This window comes from Pelecanus crispus, chromosome 12, assembly GCF_030463565.1.
Source record: "Pelecanus crispus isolate bPelCri1 chromosome 12, bPelCri1.pri, whole genome shotgun sequence".
Lineage (NCBI taxonomy): Eukaryota > Metazoa > Chordata > Aves > Pelecaniformes > Pelecanidae > Pelecanus > Pelecanus crispus.
The window spans coordinates 22,894,763-22,921,066 of record NC_134654.1 but is presented as its reverse complement, the minus strand read 5'-3'; the positions used below and the strand labels follow the sequence as shown (position 1 = coordinate 22,921,066).

The 26,304-nt window shown below is 41.4% G+C and overlaps 1 protein-coding gene across 1 annotated transcript in view; it reads left to right on the top strand.

The window, feature by feature from the left end:
• The first annotated feature begins 1,526 nt into the window (after positions 1-1,526).
• The window catches only part of CA10 (carbonic anhydrase 10), a 206,500-nt gene continuing 181,722 nt past the window's right edge, over positions 1,527-26,304 (top strand). The window contains exon 1 of the mRNA XM_075720157.1: positions 1,527-1,587. Coding sequence (XP_075576272.1) covers positions 1,527-1,587 — 61 coding nt within the window. The remainder of the gene's footprint in view (positions 1,588-26,304) is intronic.

Below are 26,304 nucleotides of genomic sequence, written 5' to 3'. Positions count from 1 at the left end.
CATTTTAAACAAAGTGAGCAGCAGCTTCTGGAATGTACCCGAGAAGACAGAGAGCCGAGGCGGCGGCGCGGGAGGGAGGTTTTTGCTTCTGCTTCCCCCCCCCCCCCGCTCATGCCGCCCCGGTCCCAGCCGCAGACCCCCCTGCCTGTCGCGGTGCGGCCCCGCCGCCGCCCGCCCAGGCACCGCCTCCGCGGCGGAGCGCTCGCCCGCCGGCCCGCGGCACCCCGCAGCACAGTCTCCTACTCGGGGAAATGGCGAAATAGTCGGAATTCGGGGAGGAGGGGGGATAGCCAACGAGCTGTGGTACCTCCTTACAGCTAAGGTGGTGGTAGGTGGCTGCAGCAAGCAGCTCGGAGCTTGACCTCGATTTGTTTTTGGGACTGCAGGCAGGAGTGGCAATTCCGATGAGCTGAAAAAAATAAAAAGCAGGAGGCTTTGGGGTAAGTAAGAGATTGCCCCGAAACTGACACTGCTTTTTTTTTTTTTTGGGGGGGGGGTGTCTATGCATAAGTATTGTGGTTTGGGGGATGCAATTAGATAGGCATTGCAGCGCAAATACTTCGCTAACTCTTGGCTGTATCCTCTTGTTGCCCTTCCTACCACCAAAACCGCGAGAAGTTTGTGTTTGTTTTCCTTTTCCTTCTTGTTTAAATAAGTTTAAAAATACTGGCATTCTTAGGGAAGCCGGCCGGCGAGGCACGCTAGCCGCCGCTGCTCGCAGGCTCTGGACTTCTGCAGTTCGGATTTGGGAGGGACGAGCGGCGATGTCATACCCCCCGCGCCCCCGGGCGCTCTGGCGCTGCCGAGCCGCGGGGCCGCGGGGCCGGAGCGGCGCGGGCGCGGGGCCGGGGGTGGGCGCGGGGCGGGGGCGGCGCGGCGGGGCCACCCCGGGCGGGAGGGGCAGCGCCGTGCGCGGGGCAAGCACGACCCCTGCAGTCGCCTGGCGGAACGCGCCCGGGCTCGCCGGGGACTGCGGAGCCCGGCGGGGCTGGGGAGAGCCGGCGGCTGCGTGCTCCGCGCCGTGGAGGTGCGGGAGCATGCGGAGCGGGGGGGCGAGCGCGTGGCAGCGGGTGTTAATCTCTTTCCGCTCGTTTTGTAGCAGCAGGAGAGGAAACCCCCTCCCTCCGCCGCCTCCCTGCCCCCGGCACGCTGGCGCTGCCCCGCTGAGGCGTTGCAGAGTTTGGGGTTAACTTGCACCTGGCCGCCCTGGAATAGAGACTCTCCGGACCGGATCGGCTGGGGTTTGTTGTCTATGTCTTGTTGGGAAATCTGGTGGATTTTTTTCTCGCTCGTGGAGGAAGAGCCCCGTGCTGGCAGTTGGCTTCGTGGTCTTTTTTGGAGGGCGAAGGAAGAGAAGGGATCTCGCTTGAGCCGTGCAGAGAGAGAGCTCGGACATGTGTTGTCAGCACATCTGGGGAATACAGGCTGCAAGTCCGAAAGGAAATTTGCTGGGATCATTCAAACTGCCGTATTGATCTTTGTTATTTTTTTTCGCCGAGGGATGCACTTGGCATGAGAATCGGAGGATGGAAATTGTTTGGGAGGTGCTTTTTCTTCTGCAAGCGAATTTCATCGTCTGCATTTCAGGTACGCAGCAAGCACAGAAAGGGCGAGGTGGGGGGGGGGGGGTGCGGGGGGAGAAATACCGTACAGGGTTCCCAGGTTTCCCCTTAGCGAGGGGCAAGAGGTACAGTTAAACCCAAATCAAAATAGTAGCTGAAAAATACATGAACGATGTATTGTGAGTGGTCGTGACAGAAATGGACAAACATCAGTCCCCCTCCCCTTAATTCCAATACCTGTGTAGTAATTACGATACATAGCTTACAATAAATAACCACAGTGTACTGATTAAGCAGATGCTTATAATTCCTAATGTACCTGATTGTGATAATTAATTGCAACATTGCAGTAATCCCAGAATTTCATAGCCCCTGAAGTTCTTAAACTCAGCTGATCTGTGGATCTTAAAAGGTTTGCGGTTCATTGGCAGAGTTGTCATGTTCTGGTGCCACAGTTCAGGGTCTGCAAACGAAGGAATGACACTGAAGAATGTGCCTCTGCTTTTAAAAGGAGCTTTACTGCAGCCGTGCTCTGAAAATGAATTTTAAAAAAAATAGCCCCATTCAGAGAACTCCTTGGTGGCTGGGATTCCAGCTTTAGGCTTTTCATTTTAAGCTTGCAAAGATCTCTCTCCCCTCCAGTATGTAGAAGTCGGGTAATTTCAGTTGTCACCAGAGCTTGTCCAATTAATGAATAGGCACGGCCGGGTGTCTAGCGTAAAGGATTGGAACAATTTATTCTTGGGGAAAACACTCCCTTCTACTGCAAAAGCCCTGGCTGCCTTGTTAATTTGTCATGTCAGTCATGCTGGAATAATTATGTTGCAGGAGGCAGGAGTGGGGAGGTGGCCAGTTTTCTAGTTTGGGACACTTCAGGGAGCCCCATGGGGATCCAGGCTGCCTGCGTCTCCTGCTGTTCGCTTCTCTGCAGGCTGCTTCTGCCCTCAAGTCATTGCATAAGTCTGGAAATGGGAACGCAAGCAACAGAGGCAAGGCACTGCAGGGGGGAGCTAGGGGGTCCTGGTGGACACCTCCGTGTCCAGCCTGCAGGTGCTGAGGCAGAGGGAGCTCCAAAGCTCCCGTGGGACCATGCAGAGATTGGCCTGGGCCAGCTCCCAGCCAGCCGCCCCTGCAGCATCGCACCCTGGCAGCGCCTGCCCCCACTGCGCTTTCTGCAGCTCTTCCCGACTGATCCACCCTTACAGCCCTTGGGCTGGCGGCACTTGTACTGACATGTGGGGTGGCAGCATCTATGTTAATTTGTATTGCCTGCACCCGCCCCCAAACTTTTTTATTCCTGAGCAAATAGTGTTACCATCGGCCCGCGGGATACGTCAGCCCTTCTTTTATCCCTACAGACTGGCACCAGCTGCTACCAGGCACCCGGGTGACGCTGGCAGCCCCCCAGGCTGACCTTCCACTTGTGCCCATTGGTACCATCAGAATAATTCACTCTCTCACTCTTTGGAACAGCAAAACCTGCTGCCTCTTGTCATTTAAATCTCACACTTATCTATTTAGCTCAGCGTGATGTGCCGCCTGTCCAGTTCTCCTCAAATTAGGCACTTCTTAAAGTACCACAGTGAGAATGGAAAAATGAAGCTCATCGCTTTCCAGGCCACTCTGACAGTAATATCCTGAGACAGAAAGAAGCTGTCCCATTCTGTGCAGGTCCTTATGCCATGCATTTAGCTGCCAGTGTTTCCTAATCTGCCCCCCTCCTTTCCTCCTCTTCAGCCATGGGAACCCAGGCTCCTGAAGCTGACAGTGCGATCACTCCTGCAGGGGCTCTCATCGCTCTCCATCTCCCTCTAGCACTAAGAACAGGCTGATATCCATCTCTGTTTTCTTTTTCTCTTTTTTGGTTCTATTTTGGGGAATAAAGTGAATAAATGAATGGTGGGATGCTTTTGCTGCATGGTTAAAGCTGTGGTTTCAAATAATTAATTTTAACCACATAGAGGATGTGTGCATGCATTTAGGCCGCTTTTTTTTTTTCCTTCCTAGGGATCTATTTTTTTTTCCCCAGGAATCCTTAGGATTTGTCATCTTGGTAAAAGGGATTAAGATCTGTTGATATTCAACTGGCACTAATGCTTTGTATCTTTCCTCTGTCATCCTTTTTACGCTATGTTTTGTAGCATGTTACCAGCTGGGATGTCTGGGTCAGTTTAAGTAAGAGAAGGTGTAATGAAGCCTGTTAAGGTTTGCCTCAACGCTGGATTCCAGAAACTGTATTTTTAGCATTTCAGCACTGGTCATTCATTCAACGTGTTACTTTAAAAAAAACACTAGTTGAGCACACTGCTGCAAATTACAGGGATGTGAATTAAGGAATGTGGTAGTATTATTTTCTTCTTCTTTCTCAAGTCAGTTGTTTCAGCAGTGAAGATACCAGACTGGTCTTCTGTGCATGGATCTTTCCTGAACATCAGCGAACGCTTGATTCAGTGTCTGTTTAAAACTGTGATGGCCCTCCCACTAATTCCAGTGGTTATCTGGATTAGGGCCTATTAAGGGCTGCTGTTCAAAGGGATGATGTCAGTCACTGAATTGAACAGACTATTAAGTTAGCTTATCATTATTAGTAAACTTACTTATTAAACATAGGTTCAATGTTACGTCACATTGTCTTTTGCTATGTATTTATGCGATGTTTAAATATAAATTATGCTGAATGTAGCACTTATGCTGTGTTTCTTAATTAAAATAAATAATGAAGTTATACAATTGGCTTTTTGGTGTTTCTCACATGCATGAATTTTTGTGAGATTTAGTATATGGAAAGTAATTTCATCTATTAAAAAGAGGCATGTATATTTTCAAAATACTTTATACCTCACATTTTTTATCAGTCTGTGTGTATGATCGATTGCATGGTTTGGAAGAAATGATACTGAGATTTAGGAATAATTTTTTTTTTTTATTACTGGCCCTTGTGTTTGGGAAATAATTTATCTGTGAACTTCGTAAACCAAATATTTTTGTTTTCTTGGCATACTGAATTAAGGCTTTTGCTACTTGAAATTGCTTGTTTGAAAAGAGAATCTAGTTTCTTTGTGCAGATGCAAATAAGAAGGAAGAACAGACTGAAGGACCAAGAAAACAATTTCTATCCTTTAGAAAGAAATGAAAGCCCTCTCTTTCCTTCTAAGTCATGGTGCATGTTTATTCCTTTGAGTTGCAGTCTCTGAGGAAAAATAATCATTATTTGTATTATGACTTTTGAGGTTTTCTTCCTTTTAATGATACTACAGCACAGGAGGAATGCAGGGTAGTGGAAGTGAAGATGTCCTGTAGATAGAATGCTGAAATAAGACCTCTCTGCTTGTTGTTCCTTTTGCAAATGCAGATAATCATGGCATGGGGATTATACTGTTTATCTAGAAAGAGGATAATAGTTGTTGGTATGATGTCCAAAATTTCCTTCCTGGGTAATAATACCACCAAAGATCAATTAGCATCAGTGTTCTCAGGTGGGATGTTGTTGATCCCATAATGGCTGCCACCTTTGCTTACATAGTCATTTGTATAAACCATGAGCAATTTTTTGGAGCAATTTTTTTGTGATTCTAGATATTAGCAATCAATTTCAAGAAGAAAAACAGGATGCTGTTTTCAAACCTGTGCAGGATACTTCATTTAAATAAGAAAATGCTACTGTCTTGGCCATTGATTAAGAAGGTTTCTATGTACATTTTCTGTTAATCCATCAACAAAATGATTTATAAAACCTGCATGTTCAACATCTTTGTGGCTTCCTATGAGTTGATATATTACCTCTTATTGTTTTGACTTGTGGGAACTAATACGGAGGAAATTCATGCAATCCCTACAGCTCTTTTATTTTTTGGAAGTATTTTCATCCTTTGTCATCATCCTCAAATCACATAGGGGCAGGTCCCTTTTATGATGTAACTTCTTTGGCCTGTTTGGCAGCGCACAGGGTTCATAAATGATGTATCATGAACAACTAAGTATAAAAAAATCCTGTCTATCAAGGAATTCCACTGTGTATTGAGCATCTGATGTAGCATCTCCTGGCACTGAGGACTAGGGGTGTATTTGGAGCACAGTTGCACTCCATTTTCTGTCTTGCTGCTTCTGCAGTCTCTGAGCTCTGATTACCTGGCATAACACGGAGTTGTCCTACAGGAACTCTAAATTATGCCAGGGCTTGAATTATCTGTTGAATGATGGTCTGTAAGGTCTGATAACTCTTCTTCTCTTAGAACCTGAGATAATGCAAGCTAAAGTAGTCTTGTAGAAGAGAAGAGTATCAAGGCTCTAATGGCCATTACTAACTAACAGTGAATGGTTCATTGTTATGTTTGGACAAAAATATTGAAACCAAGTTAATTGGTCTCAAATAGTATTACAGAAATAGCTTTTTCTGGCACTTTTAAGAAATGCAATATCCTAGGGGAAGGAATTATTCATAGCACAGATATATACATATATATATATATATGAGAGAAAGTAATCACTAGGCATATAGGAAGGTATAACATGCAGCCTGGTGCATCTGTAACCGAGAGCTTTTGGCATCCAGTCCATTATAGTATTCTTTCCTGCTTTGTCCCATCTCCACAGCTTCATGTGTGTGGGCAAACCTTCATGCCTGCATGGAGTTTGTTGATGTTACTGAAAATCCACATGGATTCAGTCCTCCTGCTCACACTCAAACACAGGATGGAGGCCATATGTTGGATCCAAAGACTCTCAGTTCCTTAGCACTTGAATGCTTTCTCACTTCAGAGATGTTGCTGCCTTTCCGAAAGGTGTGAAGATGTTTCTGCTTTAAAATTCTATGGAAATAGCCTTGTAGTTGCCTATAAATGTCTGCTTTACTTTTTTTTTTTGTGTCCTGTATTTTTCATCATTCTATTTTTATTGTTAGTTTTACAGCTAGAGCGTGACCAGATAGGCACTAAAGTGCCAAAACAACACACATATTTTTAGCTTATGTAAAGGTAGTGGAAGGGAACGTTTATGAATAGTTTTGCACGTATTATGCTGAGCTATTTTCCAGCCAGTAAAGTGACGGAAAGAAACTGGCAATCGCTGCTATTCTTTTCCAAATCTCAGTGGTGAAGATACCCAGTTTTCAAAGGGACCTCTTTGCCTTGTTGTGTTGCCTCATTGGTAATGCAATTAACTAGATACCAAGCCTCCAAGACAAAATTATTAAAAACAGGAATAAAACCACAACTCAGATAAGCACTCTCAATCTAAGGGTATTCTTTAAGTCTTTAAGATACAACAGATGTTATAGAGAAGTTTTGCCCCTGATATTCTCGGAAAGGTTTCAGTTCTTAAATCTACAACAGCTAGATTTTAACTTCAGCAAAGATTGAAATGGTTTCCATTTGCATTATGAATACTCCTTGTATACCAGTGAGCAAGTTAAAAAGTTAAAGTTCAACCAGTGACTGCTTACCCTAAAAGGCTGTTTCGCTTATTTGTTGCTATTGGTCAAAGCAACGCTTGCTTTCTTGGTTGAAAGGTTGTAATTTAGCTGAGGAGGGAGCTGCTGTTTTCATCGTTACTGATTGTTTATGGCTAAACTTAACATGGCAAAGACTGAAGTGGATGATTGGCCCATCTGGGCTGTTAATAGAAGACTATATAAAACTGTTTTATCATTACCTCATTACCAGCTCAAGCAGCAGACAAAACTAGATGACAGTTACTTATGGACAACACTGACATACTGTGATAAGAGTTATTTTGATCCTGTCTTGTTTTTGTCTTAACTATACATCGTGTTGGAAGGAATAGAAAATAGGAATCAAATCTTAAATTACTTGTTTAGAGGCAACGCTGTATAGCGTGACTGCATTTCCATTGTAATGCCATCTGAAAGTGCAAAAGTGCCTGTCCATACAGTGGAGAATATCGGTTAGCAAAAAAAATTCCACTGTCATAGATAAATTGAACATTAATGGTAAATAAATGGGAAATAAATTTTTAAAAAGGATAATAATCTGGCATTTAGGAGAATTTGCAGCCCAACCTGTTTACAGTTGAATTCAAAGTAGAGGAATAGTTTATTGCTCGTTTAACCATTGATGGTTAAAAAGCTGTCAAGGGTCTTTTAATGGAATTTCTTGAGGATAAAATGGCAAGTTATTGTTGTCATAAAAATAGAGGACTGAAACATTTTAGACCTATATTCTGTGTAGTATAGCAGCCTTTCTGGTGATTCAGACAAGTACTGGGTGCCTCATAGGCACATGGGTGCCTGTAAGTGTAAACTTATTTGTCAATATGGGAAACATTTTCATGCAGTGCTTAGGAGTTGACAGTTGAGGTGGGAAGGCATAAGGAGACCTATATTTACAGCCACCTTAAAAGACCTTGGAATGCTGAGAATGTTGTAAATGGCTTTAGTGTTAATGAGGTTTGGGCCTTACAAATTGCAAAAACTTAAAGCTTGACAATGAGAAAAGCTTTAGATGGCAGGTCTCGGTGTTCCTGTGGAGTGCCAGGTACAGCCTATCCAGAATTACAGTCCTAAAATATTTAATTTTCTTTTATTCATCTTGAAAGATGGAAGGTGATCGGTTCCCACATACACAGCGTACTGAAAGCAATGGTCAGAACTAAAGAAAATAAATGCTTTCATTGTTTGATGTATTTTTCCATATGAAAACATTTCTGGTTTAAGTTCATGGACCTGTAACATTTGTATTTCTGTAGTAAAATCAGTACTAAACTTAAATGCCCCACAGTTTTATCTTTTGTAATATTAGTGCCAGAAAAATACCACAGCAGCTGTAATTAACAAATAACTAATTAGAATGTACTTTTTTAACAAGATACTAAAATAAGTATTGATATAAGATAATACCCATAATGTTATCTGTTCATTTTGACATTCTTTCTTCCTCCCTTTATCATTAGTGCTTAACTTGATCAAGCTCAGAATACTGTATGTTTGTCATCTGGCTTTTAAGTATGGAACAGATAAGAGTTGTGCATTGCTGGTCCAAAGTGGCTTCTAAGCACGTGCATGGAGGAGGAAGCTAAGCAACGTGATCCTTTTTTCCCCCTCTAAATGTGTTGACATCTCTAGCTGTTGAAAGTAGCATTTGAGTAGATGGATTTAGAGGGAAACATGGTTTTTGAAAAATCATCTTCTTGTCATTTTTGTGTTAGTTGTTTCCAATTTAAGTTCCTTCCTACTGTTAACTACTGTAGTGCCCTGTTCTGCTTCAAGAATAGTCATCAGAATGGAGTTTTTCTGTTCTGCCATGGATAGAAAGACTAGCACGGCAGGACTCCGACAGAATTTGCCTTATTAATGCTGAAAGAAAAAGATAATGAGTTATAGAGAAAGGTCTTTTGGTATGTGTGACTATGGAAAACTGCACCGTTTGATGTGATGTTGGAATGGCCATGTCCTTCAGCAAACCCTGCCCGATAGCTGTACTCCTGGTAGGATGGCTGTTGGGTAACTGAAGGAGCAGGTCAGGAAAGCTTGCTACTGCCACAGGTAAATTTTGTTTGGTAAGGTGGCATACCTGGGCTACTAGAAAGAGCATTAATTTGCGTTTGCCATCATGGCAGAGGAAAGAAACTTTCTCCCTCTAGGAAAAAGGTAGTGCTAAAGATTTGTGCTTGCTGGCAGAAAAGGATAACGATACTTTAGTAGCGTCCCCTGAAAGTGAAATTTTATAGAGAATGAGCTATTTGTTCATACATAGGCAGAAAGGCATACCATTTGCAAGTAAGGTGTGTTATTTCCCATGTGGGAAGCTGCAGTTATGGAAGGGAAGGGCTGCTGCTGCTGGAAAGAAAAGGTGTTTGATTGACCCTATGCTGGTCCTAATCCTGCTGCTTGGGCGTGTGTGAACAGCTACTCACAGGAGATTTCCCTGAATGGGATTCTGCGGTCTGGATTTTTCTAAGAATAAAAGGTATGAATGACCAGCCGGGTCAGCTCAGTTGGTTAGAGCACGGTGCTAATAACGCCAAGTTCACAGGTTCAATCCCTGCTTACTGCAGGGGGGGGTTGGGCTCGATGATCTCTCAAGGTCCCTTCCAACCCAAAGCATTCTATGATTCTATGAATGAGGAGAGCTTTGCGTTATTTTTCAGTCAAAAAGAAAAAAAAGATGAATTTTGGTGGCAGAGCTTGGAACAGTTCGCAGGGAGCACACAGCGTTGGCCATACTTTCACAGATGGAGAAACTGAGGTAAAATGTCATGTGAAAGGTCACCCAGCAGCAATTTAAGTAATTACAGTCCATTTTCACTCTCATTTCTGCCTTGCAGCACTAGGATTACTCTTAGACCTTGTTTCTGGTCAGGGTATGACACTGAATCACCTCACTGAGATGAGGGAGCACGGGGCCTCCATGGCGCCAGGGTGGGGAGGGAAGGCAGTGACGGGCCCTGGGATGAGCCCACAGGCTCTGCAGCCTCATCCCCCACCCCCGGGGTCCGGCTGCTCCGTCCCTGCCAGCTCTGATCCTGCACAACTGAGTAGCCTTGGGCCAGGCTGTGGAGGGAGCTGTGAGAAGCCATGTCTGGTGCCTCAGTGGCTCTGAGCTGCCTTTAACCTCAGCCCCCCGCCTGCCCTCAGCCTTGGGCCCTGCTCCTCGCCTCGCCTCGCTGACTGGACTGGCCAGCTTGACTGCGGACCGGCCTCCTCGCTGGGGAAGCGTTTCCTCACCGCAGACATGCCTGGTGATGGCAGGAGGGTGGCTGACCCGCGTGGCTCTCCTGCACGGGCTCCTCCTGTCAGGGGACCGAAAGGCTGTGCCCGCAGGAAGGTGACCGCCCCTGTGGCACTGCCCGCCTTCGCAAACTCCTAGAAACATCTTCCTGAAAACGGTTTCTGTGAGCTACATGCTCGCACTGCCTTCTGATTTCTGGCTGGAGGGGGGACGGCTGCAGCTGGGCACGCTCAGCGAATTCAGTGGATGATGAAACCTGGCAGTCTGGCCCCAAGAAACGTAAAACTACCATTTTTAAACCTCCAGAACTTGAAGCCCAGCTGAGCAGCGAGTTCGTGGTCATTTCTGCTCCCCTGCCTCTTGACTTCGTGCAGTTTGCTTCAGCTGGATTTATCCGCAGTGTTTGAACGTGTGTGGCTTCCCCAGGAGGGAAGGGCCACGGAATGGGGCCTGGTGTGTCCTCTCAGAGGCTGCATCCCTCCTTCTCTCTCTGCCTGTGTATTACAAGGTATTTTTTCTCTTCATAGTAATGGCAGTGAAGATATCATGAGGTATAATTATGGTATATTTAAGAATTACATCAATTAGAGTTTAACTTAAATTGGTTTACAGGAGTTAGTGTGATATTAAGGTAAAATTCAGACTCACACAAGATTCCTCCATAAATGTGTGTTACTTAAATTCTGCTTAAATTATTAACATTCATTCAGTTGGCCTCTTTATGTTTTTATTGTGGCTATGAGTAACAAGTAGGTTCCTCAGGGTGCAGCACTTCGCCTGCCTCATGTTTCACATCCACTTGGCGTGGATGTAGGTGACAAGAGAAAGTTAAGGGCACCAGAGGTTTTGGCCCTAAATTTTCGCTTTGAAATTTGCTCTCTCAGCAGACCAACATGTTCCTTTACACACTGATGCAGTTGTTGGATGTGCTGTGTACACCTATGTGAATTTATTTTGGCGGGTGAAATCCTCACCCCAGGGCATTTTGCCCATGATGTCTGTAACTCCCACGTTTTATTTTCCAATAGATTCCCCTCGCTTCACCATTTGCATTTTTTTTTCTTCACATTCATATTTATAAGTGGTATCTTATTGTTATAGTATGTTTTTGTGCCTGCTGGAAAACAAAGTAATCTACAAGGACTCCACAGTCTCCTCTCGTTTGCCCAGATGATCCTGAGGGTACTATGTGGCAGTTAGTAATTGCAAGTGGGATTTAAAGTTATCTGCAGATGCATAATTTTTATCTTCAGTAGCCCCCCTGGCACCCTCTCCAAGTTGTTAACAATTCATCTTTGCCAGTCTGTAATTGTGCCTTTGCTCTAGAGTCACAGGTATTTAGCTCACTGTGGAACAGGAAGCAAAATAGAGTAATAAATAATATGATTTATTTCTATTAGGTAGCATAAGTATGTTTTCATATTTGCGAGCTAAAAACTTAGTCATCCTCTTCAGATTTTATTGTGATACATTAATACACAGATTCAGCAAAATGTAAAACTTAAAAGACATGCTTAAGTGTTTTGCTCTATCTGAGTCTTAATATGTATTTGTATAAAACAACTTAGATTAAGAATGTGCTGAAGTGCTTTGCTGAAGCAAGGAGTAGCAGTGGTATAATACATGAATAATACAAAATCTTTGGAAGAGTGTACCTAAGATGAGCAGAAATTTTTGTAATCTCTGATTAAATTATACAGTTGTGTAGAAAATAGTTTTTTATCCAGGTAAAATCATATCAGTTCGTTGTATGGTAAAGTGAAGATACGGACTTTCCTAGCATGACTAACATAGCAAGAGAAACTGTACAATCAGAATTAAAATAATCTGAATTGTAATTTGTTAATTCTCACTTCATGGATGCCCTGAATGAAACAGACACCATTTTCACAATAGTAAACACATTTCCCCTGGACTACGGTAAACAAAACCAAAAAACTAAAAAGTGAAACAACAAGAGATGAGTGGTAATACACGATGCTTTTCGTATGTGAATTTCTGTTCCACATTTTTTCCAGCACAAATTTTAATTTTATTTTGATCAGAGCTCAAGTCCTGATATAAAGAGGACATCCTGTGTACAGACCTGGGCCGTGGGGCTGCGTGGCGTGACTGGCGGTGGGACAGCGGCACAGCCGTGTTGCGTGATGAGGGAAGACCCACTCGACCAGGTGGTGCCAACAGTGGTGCTTGGGCAACCTCATGCCAGTTTTGTGCAAGCAGCTGGCATAGGCTAGACTGTACAAGCAGAGTTTAGTCAGACCGATGTAGGAAACTTCTTGTGGGGGATATGTAAAAATACTTGAGGTTCTGTCTATCCCTCTGTCTGCGACCCAAAGAAGCCAAACATGTCCTCTCTACTGTTGAGAGAAGGTGGTAGCATATCCAGTATGTATCAGTAGAAAAATGCCTCACGTTTTAAATGAGGTAAGGCTTCATACATGGTATTATGAATAAATATCTACCATGGGCAAGAAAGTTTAGGTCAGTATTGTACTATTTATAAAAATGGCTGGACAAAGCTCTACAATACACTTACATCATATTTATGTATTTGGGTTATATCTACCAAAGGGCACAGAGCCTGCAAACTTTCTCTCCTCCAGCCATTGTCCTGCTTTGGCTCACAGAAGCAAGTAACTCTCATAGCTCATGCTTGTAACTCTCCCATTTTTAGTTCCTTACTCTATGTAACAGGGACCTTCTGTGGCTACTGTGTTTTTATGTTTTTAATTACTTACTTACTTTGCAGTAATAAAAGAGCATGTCTGACAAGGTAGTCAGCATCTTCCTTTTAATGCTCCTGAAAAAGAACGTGTGACTCAGATTTCAGACCACAGCAAATAAGAGTTGAATTTGAATCCTTTTTGAAAGGTCTCCCTTTCAATGGCTTCCTTACTAATAGCCTGGTAACTGTCGTGGAGGACCAAATGAGGAAGTGTGTCTTCATCACATAATATCATCACATTACTGGACACCTAAGAATTGATTCTAGTCACTGAATGCTCCAGAATTTAAAATCTTTCAAATAGAGCATTCTTATGTATAAAACCAGAGTATATGACATAATACTATTGCATTATTTTTAAAACTCTTAAGTGTTTTAGATATAACTTTCACTGATATTATATAAACTGTACAGAAATAATCTCCTGGCATTTGCTTGGAATGACAGTCGTCAATTCCTACACGTTTATTTAAAATCTTATGTAGAAACAAAAAAAGTATTTGTTTTACACAAGTTTGTTTTGGATATTTTGCCAAGGAAAAAGGCAAGCTTTGCTAATACAGGCTGAAATAAAGTGTAAAATAAAATCTTCAGATCAGCTCTTAGTTCACAGAGGTAGCGTGCAGTGGAATTACTCTGCCAAAAATGTTGGCATTGAGTTTAGTTAAGTATTAAGCAGAGGTCTCTTGGTAAATAGTCCCATTAGAAACACACTGTGACCTCTGCTGCTGGGATTCAGGTATGTGAGAGAACCGTGCTTAGAAGCTTTACTAGTCATGTGGTCAGAATGATTTTCAATCACTTTGGTCATTGCTGGATTAAAATTGAGGCTGCAGAGATTAATGGTCTGTTGTTACTAATCCACTAAACCCCTGTTCCTAGATCTTTTAAATTGACTGAACCTATAGATTGTTAAGTTACTGAGAGATATGGATTTGTAATGGTTTTAACTATCTTTCTTGATGTTTGGTGTTAGCAGTATCCTATTATGTACTGCTCTTTGAGACAGTGATCTTGGCTGTTCTTGAAAGGAAGTGAACCTTATACTTTTTTATTTATACTATTCTATAGCACAGTAAAAGTGTGTATCATTTTAAGTCAATGTGGATGAAGAAAGCTTGGCTATGTTTAGATATGAGCTGGCATTAGTGGAAGCTCAAATAACAACAACAGAAATTAAATCTTGTTTTTACTTCATTGTTACAAATGGTGGCCACTGTCCCTAACTGTCAAAATAGCCACTATCTCCATTCAGTCTGTCTGCCATTAACAGTGGTGGTTGTCCCCTCAAGTGGATTTTACTGACATTTGAAGATGTGGCCAAAAGCGAAATGGCTGTTCAAGCTTTTGGAAAATTATGTTTTCTAAACTAGTGCAGTATTTGGAGTATCAGGGCTCAGGGCTATTCCCAGAGATCTAGCACAGTTAGACGTAATTTCTGTACTTAATTTCAGTACTTAATTTCTGTGCAGGTGTAAGAAGTTTTTCCCAGGTGAAAAACAATGTACCAAAAAAAGAAAAAGAGGCAGTTCATCCATCGACTGAGACATGGGGAAACTTTGGGCACAACAGTGTAGTGGTTTGGGTTTCAGCAGGGATCTGTAAACAAGATGCGTGAAGAGAGGTTTAATAGGTCCCCATCAGTACAGTATGGCAGAGACAGGAGTTAGGGGAGAGGGAATAGCATGTGGAAGGAATCAGACTGTGCCTGTGGCTGGGAGAGTTCTGGGGGCATTTAATCTGAGTGGATAGCTTTACATTAGGCAAGGAGAGGGATGGAGTCCCTCATGTATGTTTTGGGCCCTATTTACCACATCTGTGCTTAAGGTTGCAAACTGGAATTGTTTTGGCTTTCAGGTCTTTGTAATTTTGTGTAATACTCCATTCTAAAAGTGTAATTATAAAAAGAAGAGTTTGATTTTGAGTTTTAGAAGAATGTAAAATCTATTCTTTTAAAAATTATTTCCTGTGATGAAAGGAGTTGAGTAGCGGGTGCCTGCCAGATTGGTGTGGACATACGCAATGTCTACATGACATACAGAAGAAGAAATTGGTTTTGATTGAATAATGACAACAGTCTAGCTCTAAACGACTAGGTTTTGGTGCTTGTTTAAACTGCAGTGTGACCTCTTTCATAGGAAGCATGCTTAAATTATCATCTAATTATGTCTTGCTCTGAATGTGTTTTTGATTCCTGTCATTATATGCTGGAAACTAGCAGAAATCTTTTGCTTTTGCGTTCACTGCAGAAGATGCGGAAAAGCCATAGGAAAGTATACCTTTGCCTTTTAACTGCACTTGCATTAATCTGCTAGGGAGAGGGGAGTAAGCTGTATTTGTAATTTGTGTAAATTAATAATCCATTAAAATAATTGAAAAATAATACATTTCTGATTTAAAGGGTCAGTATGCCATAAAATGTTATGGTTATTAAATTACTACAAATGTGTTCTGCATGTTTATACTAACATACAGCAAAGTAACATGGCTTTAACTTTATAATTGACTTACAACTCCGTCAGAGAATTCTAGTGATTAAAATAAACCCTTTATTTCATGCAACCATCTCTGTTTCTGAACCCTGGTGACTTGGCTTATTCCTTTGCCTTCTGGGTATCTCAGTAATAGTATGTCTTGATTAAGGACTGCAGAGAGCTTTTACATCTGTTCTTGTCACAAAGCTATGTAGGATAAAGTAGGCCAAAGATAACTCATCATGCAAACTATGGACCTCCAGTTATTTCTTTCCCTCCAGATTTAATATTGTGTTCAAATAAAACTGGGACTGTGGAAGTAAACCCAAAGCATTTAAATGGATTTTTGGCAATTTCTCAAAGCTCTCAGAAGAAAATACTAATATAAGACTGAAATGTATATGAGTGGATGAAAAAGTTGAAGTTACTGTTCTGACAGCTGTTAGGAAATACCGTCCTTATCCTATAGGAAATCAGAGTTCACCATCTAAGTGAAAACAACAGTCACACTTGCCGAGCTGAATACATCATGAGAATAGTTACTGTGAAACTGAAAGGGAAAAGTGACCTCTTTCTTCTTTACAATAGAAATACCTGATACCAGCTAAACATGAGGCCTGTCCTCAGGTCACGTTCTATAGAAGACTAATTTGTGAGAACTAGACGCTAATTAAACTCGCAACATAAAGGAGTTAATATTTGCAGCTTAATAGACAGCCTTTGAAGCTTCAACTGCATGTTGCAAGTGATTTAGACCTGGGTCTAAATTATAGGCCCACAGCAGGGTGGAAAACAGTACCCTGATCTGTAGGTAGTGCTTAGGCCAGCCACTAGGCAGGTTCACATTGCAAACAAATGAAGCATTTGTTGAGCGGAGAGATACCGGGTAGTTTCTCTGTATCCCTGTAATGCATTTGTGACTGCCTACTAATGGCTTCACAGGGTTAAGTTGAATTGCCCTCACTAGTAGTTGAAAATGTATTGTGCTGTCAGACTTCACTTCTCTGCTTAGACACTTTGGGGACCAGGGGTTTGACTATCCACTGTCTAGCATCCAAAGTAGTTATTTATAACCCCACTAAGTGAGAAATACTACTCTATTAGAATGATAGCAATTTTTACCCACTTGGCTTGAGTGTAAACTAACAAGCAGCCAGATCTTGTATTTACGTGAATCAACATAACTCAAAAGATCTTTTCTAGTTTGTGAGAGAAAGGAGCTAGCCCAGAGCATGGGTACTGCAGGATCAGGTCCTGGGAGGTGTTAGTTTGGTGAGTTTGGCTTTTGATCAGAAGTAATATGCCCACTAGCTCTGTTAACCTGAATGTTTATTGCATGGTTCTAATCCAGGTTTAAGACTGACTTAAATATTTTAACAGTTGCAAAATAAACATGCAGTCTGCTCATTTTGGGGGATTTGCTTTTACAGCAAGCATACACAGAGAACCCTATTATTGATGGTCCATTTTTTAAAGCTTCTGCCATCTCTTGCACTCTTGATATTGCTGTTTTTTTCTCAGTTGCTCTTGAAGGCAATATTAACAGATGGTATGCATTGCTCATTAAATCTCCATCTACACCTCTCCAAGGACTGCAAAGATGTTGGGAAACAGACCACGTTACTGCAGTAAGCGCTTAGAAGCTTGGAACTTACTGTGCTATTCATGAGCAGTTTTCACTATCGGTGTGTTTTGAGTGCTATAGCAGTAGAGTTACAAATACATTGGTGAAATATTTCTAATTCAGCCAAGTCCAGGTATGTGCCCCTTTCTCACAAGTTGAGTAAAATGTCTGTGTTTCTTTCATACTTGCCATATTTGCGTGTTGGTAGTGTCACTGTCAACAGCTCTTACCTTTTATATAAATGTCTTAATTCTGGACATTAAACCTGTATATCTGTAACACTTAATTTCCCACATCCATTTACATGTATCACCTGAGGTATGTTTGCTTTTCCTTGAGATCACTTTCTCTATAATGCTTAGCTCTTCTTTTTGTCCTGTGCACAGTGATGACACTCTTTAAATAGGTTAGATATATAGATGTTACTTTTAGGCTTTCTCAACTTGAATGTATCTTCGTCTGAAGAGGCAGTGCTTTGATGTGCGAGTCGCAAGGGCATTGTGCCAGCGTGGAATTCACTTTCTGTATGTTTCAAATTGGTGGTGAGAGATGCAGAAATCCAACTAGCAGATAAGAATTCTCATTTCAGCTTCTTTATTACTCTGATTTGGAACTGATGGGATCTGACTAGCAATCCCAGACACATCAATATAGCCAGAAATAGGGTGCTCCCATCTTGTTTCTCTTAAGCTTAGTTTTTCTTTACTAAAGTGTTGGATCAGAAAGGTTAAGATGTTGTTCATGGAAGTTTAGGATTTAGTTCACATTTCTTTCATAGTTGACCTGTGTTAGGGAGAAGGAAGCTAAAAGGTGGATAGTACATTAAGTGGAAATGAGATCTACCTCTACTGTTTTTACAGAAAGAAACACTTCAACCCTTCGGTGTTCGAGCTGGTCTAAATGGGCACAGTGAGGAGTGCAAATTCAGTAATCTCTCCTAATATTTTGTATTTGTGTTTATGATTTTCTGTTGGCTAGGGATATTTCATGTTCTAAAAGCAAACTCTAAATAAAAAGTGATTTTAAATAAATCAGTTTCAATAAAGGGCTACAAAAACCTATACAGGCACTCATAAGATGAAATTAACCTGGCCTGTATTAATTTAGATTGTTCATTTGGAAGAGGCTAAAGTGAACCTAGTAAACCCAGTTTAAATTTATCCAATACAATTTCTGAGCATAGGCAAGAAGATTGCCTACCTTACATGCGCACTTTTTTTCTTTGTGATTTACAAGAGGCAAATGTTATACTCATGGAGATTTGCAAAATGAAGGGGCCATCTGAAGTAGCATCAAGAAAATAAGAGATTTTTTAAGTTCCCAACTTAAGAAAATGGAAAGTAATACAATCAAGAGGGGGACAGAATGCTCTTTCATGTACAATTAATAGAAGTGGTGTCCTTAAGTGTGAAAATATGTCATTGTGTTAATTGTCAACATGCTAGTGATACTAGACTTGTCAGTAGCAGAGTAGGACTGATCCTGATCCCTAAAGGTGCAAGACAGTAAATTTATCAGCACTCCATAATTTAAAGCGGTGCAAGTGAGAACTGAAGCTGCTTCACTGAGTAACTGGAAGACCTAAGTTGTGCTTAATTCTGCTTGGAGTCTTGCTTCTAATCCCATTAAAACTGCTGAAGGTTTTACCACTAACTTTCACTCCACCAAAATTGGACCGCAGGGACAGCAAGTGACTTTCACCTAAGCTGTTTCAAAGCTTAGGCAGTTTGAGGTCATTCACTTTCCTGAGGATAATTTTCTTCCCTTCTTCGCCCGCTGTCATTGTTTGCACCCATTCCTTAGTTGTGAGTTAGGAGAGAAAAAGGACAGGAGTACATCAGTATGGGAGATAAAGAGTATTTGGTTGTGAGGGGTGGAATAAAAGAAGAGTGGAGGAATAGATAAAAGAATGAGCATATAGACGTAACAGGGAGGATGATGGCAATGGAAGATAGCATTGAGATTGGATGTTTCATAGTGTACTTTGCCAGAAACAAATGAGAAAGAGCATTGATGACAGTCCACTTTCCTACTTGCTTTTGGTTCTTGTCCTAAATTGATAGGAATTGGGTTGGTAGCTTGCACAGGAACAAGACAATCTTTTTGTCTGAAGAATCACAGAGATAGAGATAGAGCTTGACTGTTCAGTCATCAAATCTTGATTTTTTTTTTTAACCCCTTAACTTAGAGCACAGAAGCTGTCAGAATCCTTGAAGACAAAATTGTTAATAATTTAAATGCTGAAGTTCTTCACTACGTAGCTGTTGACCTTTGAGGAGTCTGACTGCTTACTGAGATTACTTCATTAGTATTTGCACGTTGACTTCCTGCCAAAAAGTCAATCTGCTTTTCCTTTGCATGGTTTTGTTATTTTGAAGGTCTTCAGCTGTGGAATAAAATCCACTATGTAACAAAGAGCTGGCAGAGTTGGAAGCTTTCCAGTAAAAGCCTTTGCAAGTTAAACTCTGGTGATGCTCAAGTATTACAAGTGTTTTATGTGGCCTCCTTTCCCTCATGCCTTACCGAACATAGCTGTTCCTGAAGAAGGGCAACAGTTAGTTCTAGTTCCCACTGCCCCTGAGAGAATGTTCTACTTGTTATTTACAGGGTAGAATTTATACATAATTTGAACTTTGCTTTCATTCTTTTATCAGCCTCAAACCAGTTTTTTTTAAAGATGTTTGTGATGAGCTTAATGATCCCTCTCATAGAGTTGATTAGTTATGTTGTAAATGACAGTATGGATCTCATCTCATATTTAGGTGCTCAGCATTTCTGCATTGTTGAAGACACACAAGCTGTCTAAAATAACATATAAATATCACAATGAAAAAAGCACAAGAAAAGGCTGTATCAGAACGGGCTGACTCGAGAGCAGACTACCTACCAGTGGCCACCAGGCAAATGTCAATTTCTTTCTGATGCAGGGTAAAAAAGGAGGAAGATGGAGGTACACTATCTCTTGTTATTTCTCTTCTTCCCCTAATATCTTCCCCAAAAGGAGAGGAAGGTCAAAATGTCACCTGAAAAAGCTGGATGGAGTTAGCAACTTTCTATAGGCAGTTAAAGATGTCTGAACTATGAATGTCCTATTTATCGAGCCTACAGGGCTGAGATCAAATTTTATGATAGACAGAAATTGATGAGCCTGTCAAATACCTAGAGCCTGGAGGATGAAGGTATGTTTTATACCTTATCATTAGACTTTGAGTTCTATCCTTTGGTATATTGGCAAGGCCTGCATTTCACAAGGGATAGACTAAAGTAATTCTCATGTTCCAGTCCAGTGGAGTAAACAAACAGCTACATTCTGCAAATGTTGCAGATTCAGGATCAGTTTCAAGGATAGCCCAATTAGAAGCATATGAAGGCAGCCTGGCCTGTCTCCCTGGGATGGGGCATGCATGACTGTAGGTATTCATCTAGTGCCTGACAGGATGGAGCTCTCGTCCTAATTGGAGCTTTTGGATGCTACTCCAGCCTAAATGATACTGTGCACAGTAAGTCAGCACAGCTCCTCTGATCTTGCTAAATACATATATCTGACTTGCACTAGCTCTAGGCTGTCTCTTCCCAGAGATGAGAGCCGTGGGCCTTATTTTGCTCTGCAGGTACTAAGGGAACTTGAAGCAAGGGTGAGAAGGCATCATTATTCTCAGTTATTCCCAAGTTAATACAGTGGAACCTCTGGCTCAGGAGATTCCTAAACCTCTAGCTGTAATGGCTGGAAGGTTTTAGATGAAGGATCTCTCTTTGCTGCCTATTTTTGTATTCTTTTTTCCAACACTTCTGCTGCTGACTATTCCTGCAGATCAGCAGTTCCCAAACTTGTTTGCCCCTGTATCCAGGGTATGGGATAATGGGGGATGGAGCAGCTATGAGAATCCTTTGCCAGGGAAGGGAAGAGAGCGTGAAAGATCTGGAACAAGAAGCATCCATGGGTGTTTGGAGCTTAGAGCTTAACTCCTGCTTCACAGTCTTCCCCCACTGGGATTACTTTCTTTCAGGACCCTTGCTAAAAATCAGGGGCTCAGCTCAATACCTGTGGCCCGTGGTTCTGTCCTTGCTGAGTGCAATGCCTGCCCCTTTCCTCAAGTTTCTCTTTACTGCTGCAACTGCTGGTCCGGGTACACACTTCCCCAGGCATATCCTGTCTCCTACTCCCAGAAGCAATTCAGCAACCCACTCGTGAAGGAAGCACTCATGTCTCATCTACTGGGTTCTTCCCAGGTTGTTTGATCTGATCTGCTGTTGTTCTTCCATATAAATTACATTCACATTTATCATGGTTGCAAATATTATGCACATTTGTACACAGATGTATATCACATCACACACATACATATATTTGCATATATGTGTGATAAAAATGGAGTCAGCATCCGAGAGAAACAGATTTCCTTGATAAGCTTGAAATAAGTTACAAAGCCTACATCTTTATCAAATGAAGTGCTTTGGGCTGGATTTTGGTATCTGCTATAACTGGGACTGGCTGGCTGGGTGAAGACAGCTGTGCTAGGTGCTGGGTGGGAAGATAAGCAGACAGTTGGTGCGGAGGAGATTGCACCCGAATGAGGTGCTGTGGAATGGTGGAGGCAGAGAGAGAAAGAGAGGAGAAAATTAGGTCTGAGAGCCATTTAGGTATGGGGAAAAAAGAGGAAAGACCTAACCTTGTAATCACTTTGGTAGGTACAAGAATTAGGCCATTTGGTAGAATTTTTTTTAGTTTTATTAAAAAATAAGAGTAGGGGAGAGGCAGGTGAGGAATTCATACACACTCACAATCTAAAGTTATCTTAACACTTTAGAAATACCAGAAGTATGACTGCCTGTGCAAGGGTTATGTGGGAAAGGACACTAATTTGGCACATTCTCATTTTATTGCAGGTGTTGTGGGACACAGTGAATAAAGGAGGGGATTGCAGGAAGAGGAAAAGATAGTCGCAAAGGGCTTTAAGGCTTCTCTAGAGAATAGAATTTTATCACTGTCTCTGCCAGAATTTGTGTTGCTTGGCAACACACTTTAATCAAACTTTTCAAGGGTGGTCACTAATTGTATGTTTCTTGTTTCCCCTGAGGCCTGATTTGCAGAAGTGCTGAGCAGTTACAGCTAAAACAGGTTAATGGGAGAAATGTTTTGTATGTATCAAATGCTCTGCAAGTCTAAGTACTGTAAAAATTGTACACTGCAGCTACAAATTGGCTAATAAAAGGTAGAAAATATCTTTCTCTGACTCTGGCATTCATTTGCACATTTGTAGAAAAGGGACACCACCTCTTAAGGAATGCTCAGGAATCAAACATTTTGGGAGTTTGAATCGTGCTAAAAATCCGTGATACTTGAAGTGCTAGGAAGACTGGCTGAAGTGGCCTTTCATGGCACTGCCTGGTTGGCTTCAGTTGATGAGCCTTTGAGGGTTTTCTTCCGCACTGAGGGTCTAAGCAGCAGCCCTTTATCTCGGTCCCAAGTGTTAGGCTGAGGAAAAAAAATACTCAAATAATCTTAAGGAAAGCAGAAAGCAAAACCAGTCTCTTCCTTTTACTCAGCTTTCTACTTCCAAGTGTTGGCCCCACCTGAGTTTCTACTAACTTAGCTAACCTAAGAACCATTAGGTTCTTAGATAATTGTTAGGTGCAGGTCTGGGTTCAGATCATGTTCTCTTGAAGTCATTGTGCAATTTGACCAGACTGCAGTGGAGGAGAAAGATCAGACCCCTAAAAAGGCAGCTTTTGCTATCTGCACAGAAGGAAGCAATGCCCAGAGATACATATCATAGCTTTGTCATGACAGCAGCCCTCTTGTCTACTGTTGCTTAGACTGAAGTTTGGAAACCTTTTCCTTCCTAAAGTCCAGACAGGTCTTTTTGATATCTTTTTGAGGGGAAAGAACAAACATTCAAATGAATCTTATTTTTGTCATGTTACTATAGGATAATGCTCATGTGACTGTGGGCTGCATGTATAATGAGGTGGCTGGCTTCATCCAGCCCCTAAAGTGCTGCTTAATCTGTGTATTGATGATCATAGACCATCTAGCTGTTCTAATGCATGGAAGACTATTAAAGAATTTCTGTATTAGCCTTTTATAAAAGGATACAAGCATGTGTAGGAGGTAAGTAAAACATGTCATGTTTTAATCCATTAGGAGTGACTGTGGTTCTTAAAGCCTAGAGAAATGTAATTTATTTAAACAGTACTTTCTATTGCTATAGTACCTTTTACTCAAATATCTCAAAGTGTTTTCCACTAATTTTCATACAGAAATAAAGAGATACTGCTGCTCAGTGTTTAGAACCCTCTTTGAATGCATCAAAGACGGTCGACTCATAGCTCACTGCTGAATCAGAATGGTAAGGCTTTGCACTGCATTTCACAGAGATAATTGTCCAGACAAACTATAAAGCAATGAAAAAGCTGCTCTGAGGGTCTTGAGGCTTCCAGGTCCAAATCTTTTATTGTTCTTAATGCAGATTTATGTGAGGCAGGGCGGCTTACAGCTAGTTGATACTTAAAGTTGAAATAGTGTAAATGATGCCAGTTTTTAATTACGTTAGTTAAACCCAATGCAAATGTCTGTGTTAGCATTTTAAGTGGATTCTGACCTCATTTATGGTGATTTATGTCTGAAATTGTGTTTACAGTTGTGACACTAACCTGACTAGTACTGTACTAATTTCTGTTGACTGACTTCACATGAATTGATGGAACCTCTGGGTTTGCAGACAAGACCTTGACTTTTTTGGGAAACAGTGTCGGGGTGAAGGGTAGGGAGTGTTAGATGATGAAGGAGCAGCCTTAATACAAAATGCCTGTTCAGGGTGATAATCGTCCTGAGGAAGCAGACCAGTGTTTGTCCTTCATGTCACTTAGTACTGCCAACCCCATTTCAGCACAGCACTTGTGCATGTGATGCCACACTAAATTCAAGAACGTGGCTGAATGCAGATGGAAGAAAAGTGGTGCTATTGTTTAAGCAGGCATTTGGAGTTTAAGGTTTAATATTTTCCTTAGTTAGTCTGTCTTTAGAATTTCTTTGTCATTTTTTTTAAACCTGGGATGAATGAAAAGTCGTTCAGGGGAGTAGAGAAAGATTGGCACTTGAGATCAGAGGTGACATGATTTCAGAATTGTTGTGCTTTTTGAGACAGGTAAAATTTGCTAAGCTTCTGGATCACCTTGACAGTTACTCAAATTACAGCAGTGTTATCTGTGGATTACCACTGTGTTTAATAGCAACAGAATGGTTAATGCCCAGCATTTTAATGTATACTTAGCCTCTGATCTGTGACAAGTCTGTAATTGTGTATTGAAAATTCTTCAAAGATGTATGATGAAAAGTTATTATTGACTTAATTTCCAAAATGGAATGCCTAGTCTTTTGGGGTTTTGTTTGTTTTAATACTCAGTAATGCAGCTTTCTGGTCCACAAAACCTTACATGGTTTTTTACTCTTTGATGTAGAATAGCTACCAAAAGAATTAAAGGAAAGAAAGTGTTGATGTCCTTATGTGGTAAAGACATAGTTTGCTAAATGCCAGCCATGCTAAAGTGTCACTTTACTCATGCCAAATTCACCAAAAAGTTTTGCAATTGAATTAATTAAATACCACCCAAAGGAGAAAATTTGTTCTTTTACTACGAGCTATTTCTTTGGTTAGGGGAGAGGGAAGGGTTTAGATCTCCTTTCAACTCAAATCCAATCTGCTGTTATCCCTACAAAGACTGTTAGAATAAATATTGCCCTATGACTTCTAGGATAAATACTGAGAATTACCGGATTGTCTTTGAAGAAAAGCATATTTTAAGAAAGCGTGAACCCAAAAATGATTCTTTTTGTTTGAGAAGTCTTCTGGTTTTTGGGGAGTAAACAGACCTTACTTACTTCCTTAATATCAGAGGTTGTTGTTTTGTTTACTGTCCTGACATCTCCCACACACTCAGGCTGCTTTCTAATGGCAGAAAATAATGGGAAGAAATGGCGAGTGTTTGTAAAGTAAATGTTATCACCACTGGGTGAACCTCCTGACGGCACAGCTCCATATCTAACCAGCTGAGCTGTGCAGCAATAGTACAAGTCCAGTGCCACATTCTTCCTGTCTACTTCGGGCTGCAGTTGGGGAAATCACAGTTAAAGAAATCCTTACTCAGAAAGACAGACTGCGATACAGATGGGTCACAAAAAACTTGTGTTTATTTTGGAACCATATTCAGTGCATATTTGAAGTCATCAGAATAATTCCTATCGGTTTAAATGTTTTAGAATGCGCCTAATGTAAGCCGCTGTGAGAGCACCATTTATAAAAATGTTGTGTTCTGCGTAGTGCTGTGTCAGTCTTGTTAAATCTCATTAATCTTCACTCGTACGAGAAAACTCTGAGTTACATGGACTGCTTGCATTACTAAGAGTTACAGACTCAAACGCCTTATGGATGATGATGTACCAATAAGAAGACCATAAACATGCATGAATTTGAGGACCAGGAGATGAAGGCAGGACATGGTCAAACATTGCAAAATGTAGACATAGACAGAAAGGTTTGGCCTAAAGTCTGAAGGTTTGTAGAATAGTTTGAAGCAGACACATCCATGGTTAAACTGTTTGTTCTCCAGCTAAATAATGGTGTCTCCCAAGTTCTTGAATAGAGATGATTTTCTGTATTGTACTGTTTCTAGCATATGACCTCTACAACTTTTTGGTGCTGCAAAAAGTACAAAACAATAAATAAGAGCAGTCTTACCAATGTATTGCTGCACAAAGTTGTGTTGGGGAAAAAACAAACAGATGCCACATACACAGTACCATAAGGATGTACGAAAACACATGATTCCTTTTAGGTATGTGGCTGGATCAACTCCAAGCATGTGTGGAAGGGTGGGGATCACTGACTAACATAAAGTAAGTTGGCATCTTCTGTCACTGAGCTTAGTTTCCTGTGTAGCTGAGTGAAAACCTGGCATTGTAGCGTGCCAGTTGCAGTGAACCCGGCCTGGTATGAAGTTGAAAACTGGATAAAGGACCCTGGTGGAAGATCCTTTGCATGCATCCAGTTTTGTCATCCAATTTTGACCCTAAGCATCTGTCTAACAGGGCTCAAAATCACGTTTACAGAGTCAGTAGTATTGTTCATTGCATAATTGTATGGTCACCCAGCCAGATACAGTGGACTTGGATTTGTGTGCATTATTCATCAGCCCTCACTGGGTTTCCCTGGTGGTTAGTGTAGAGTTTCAT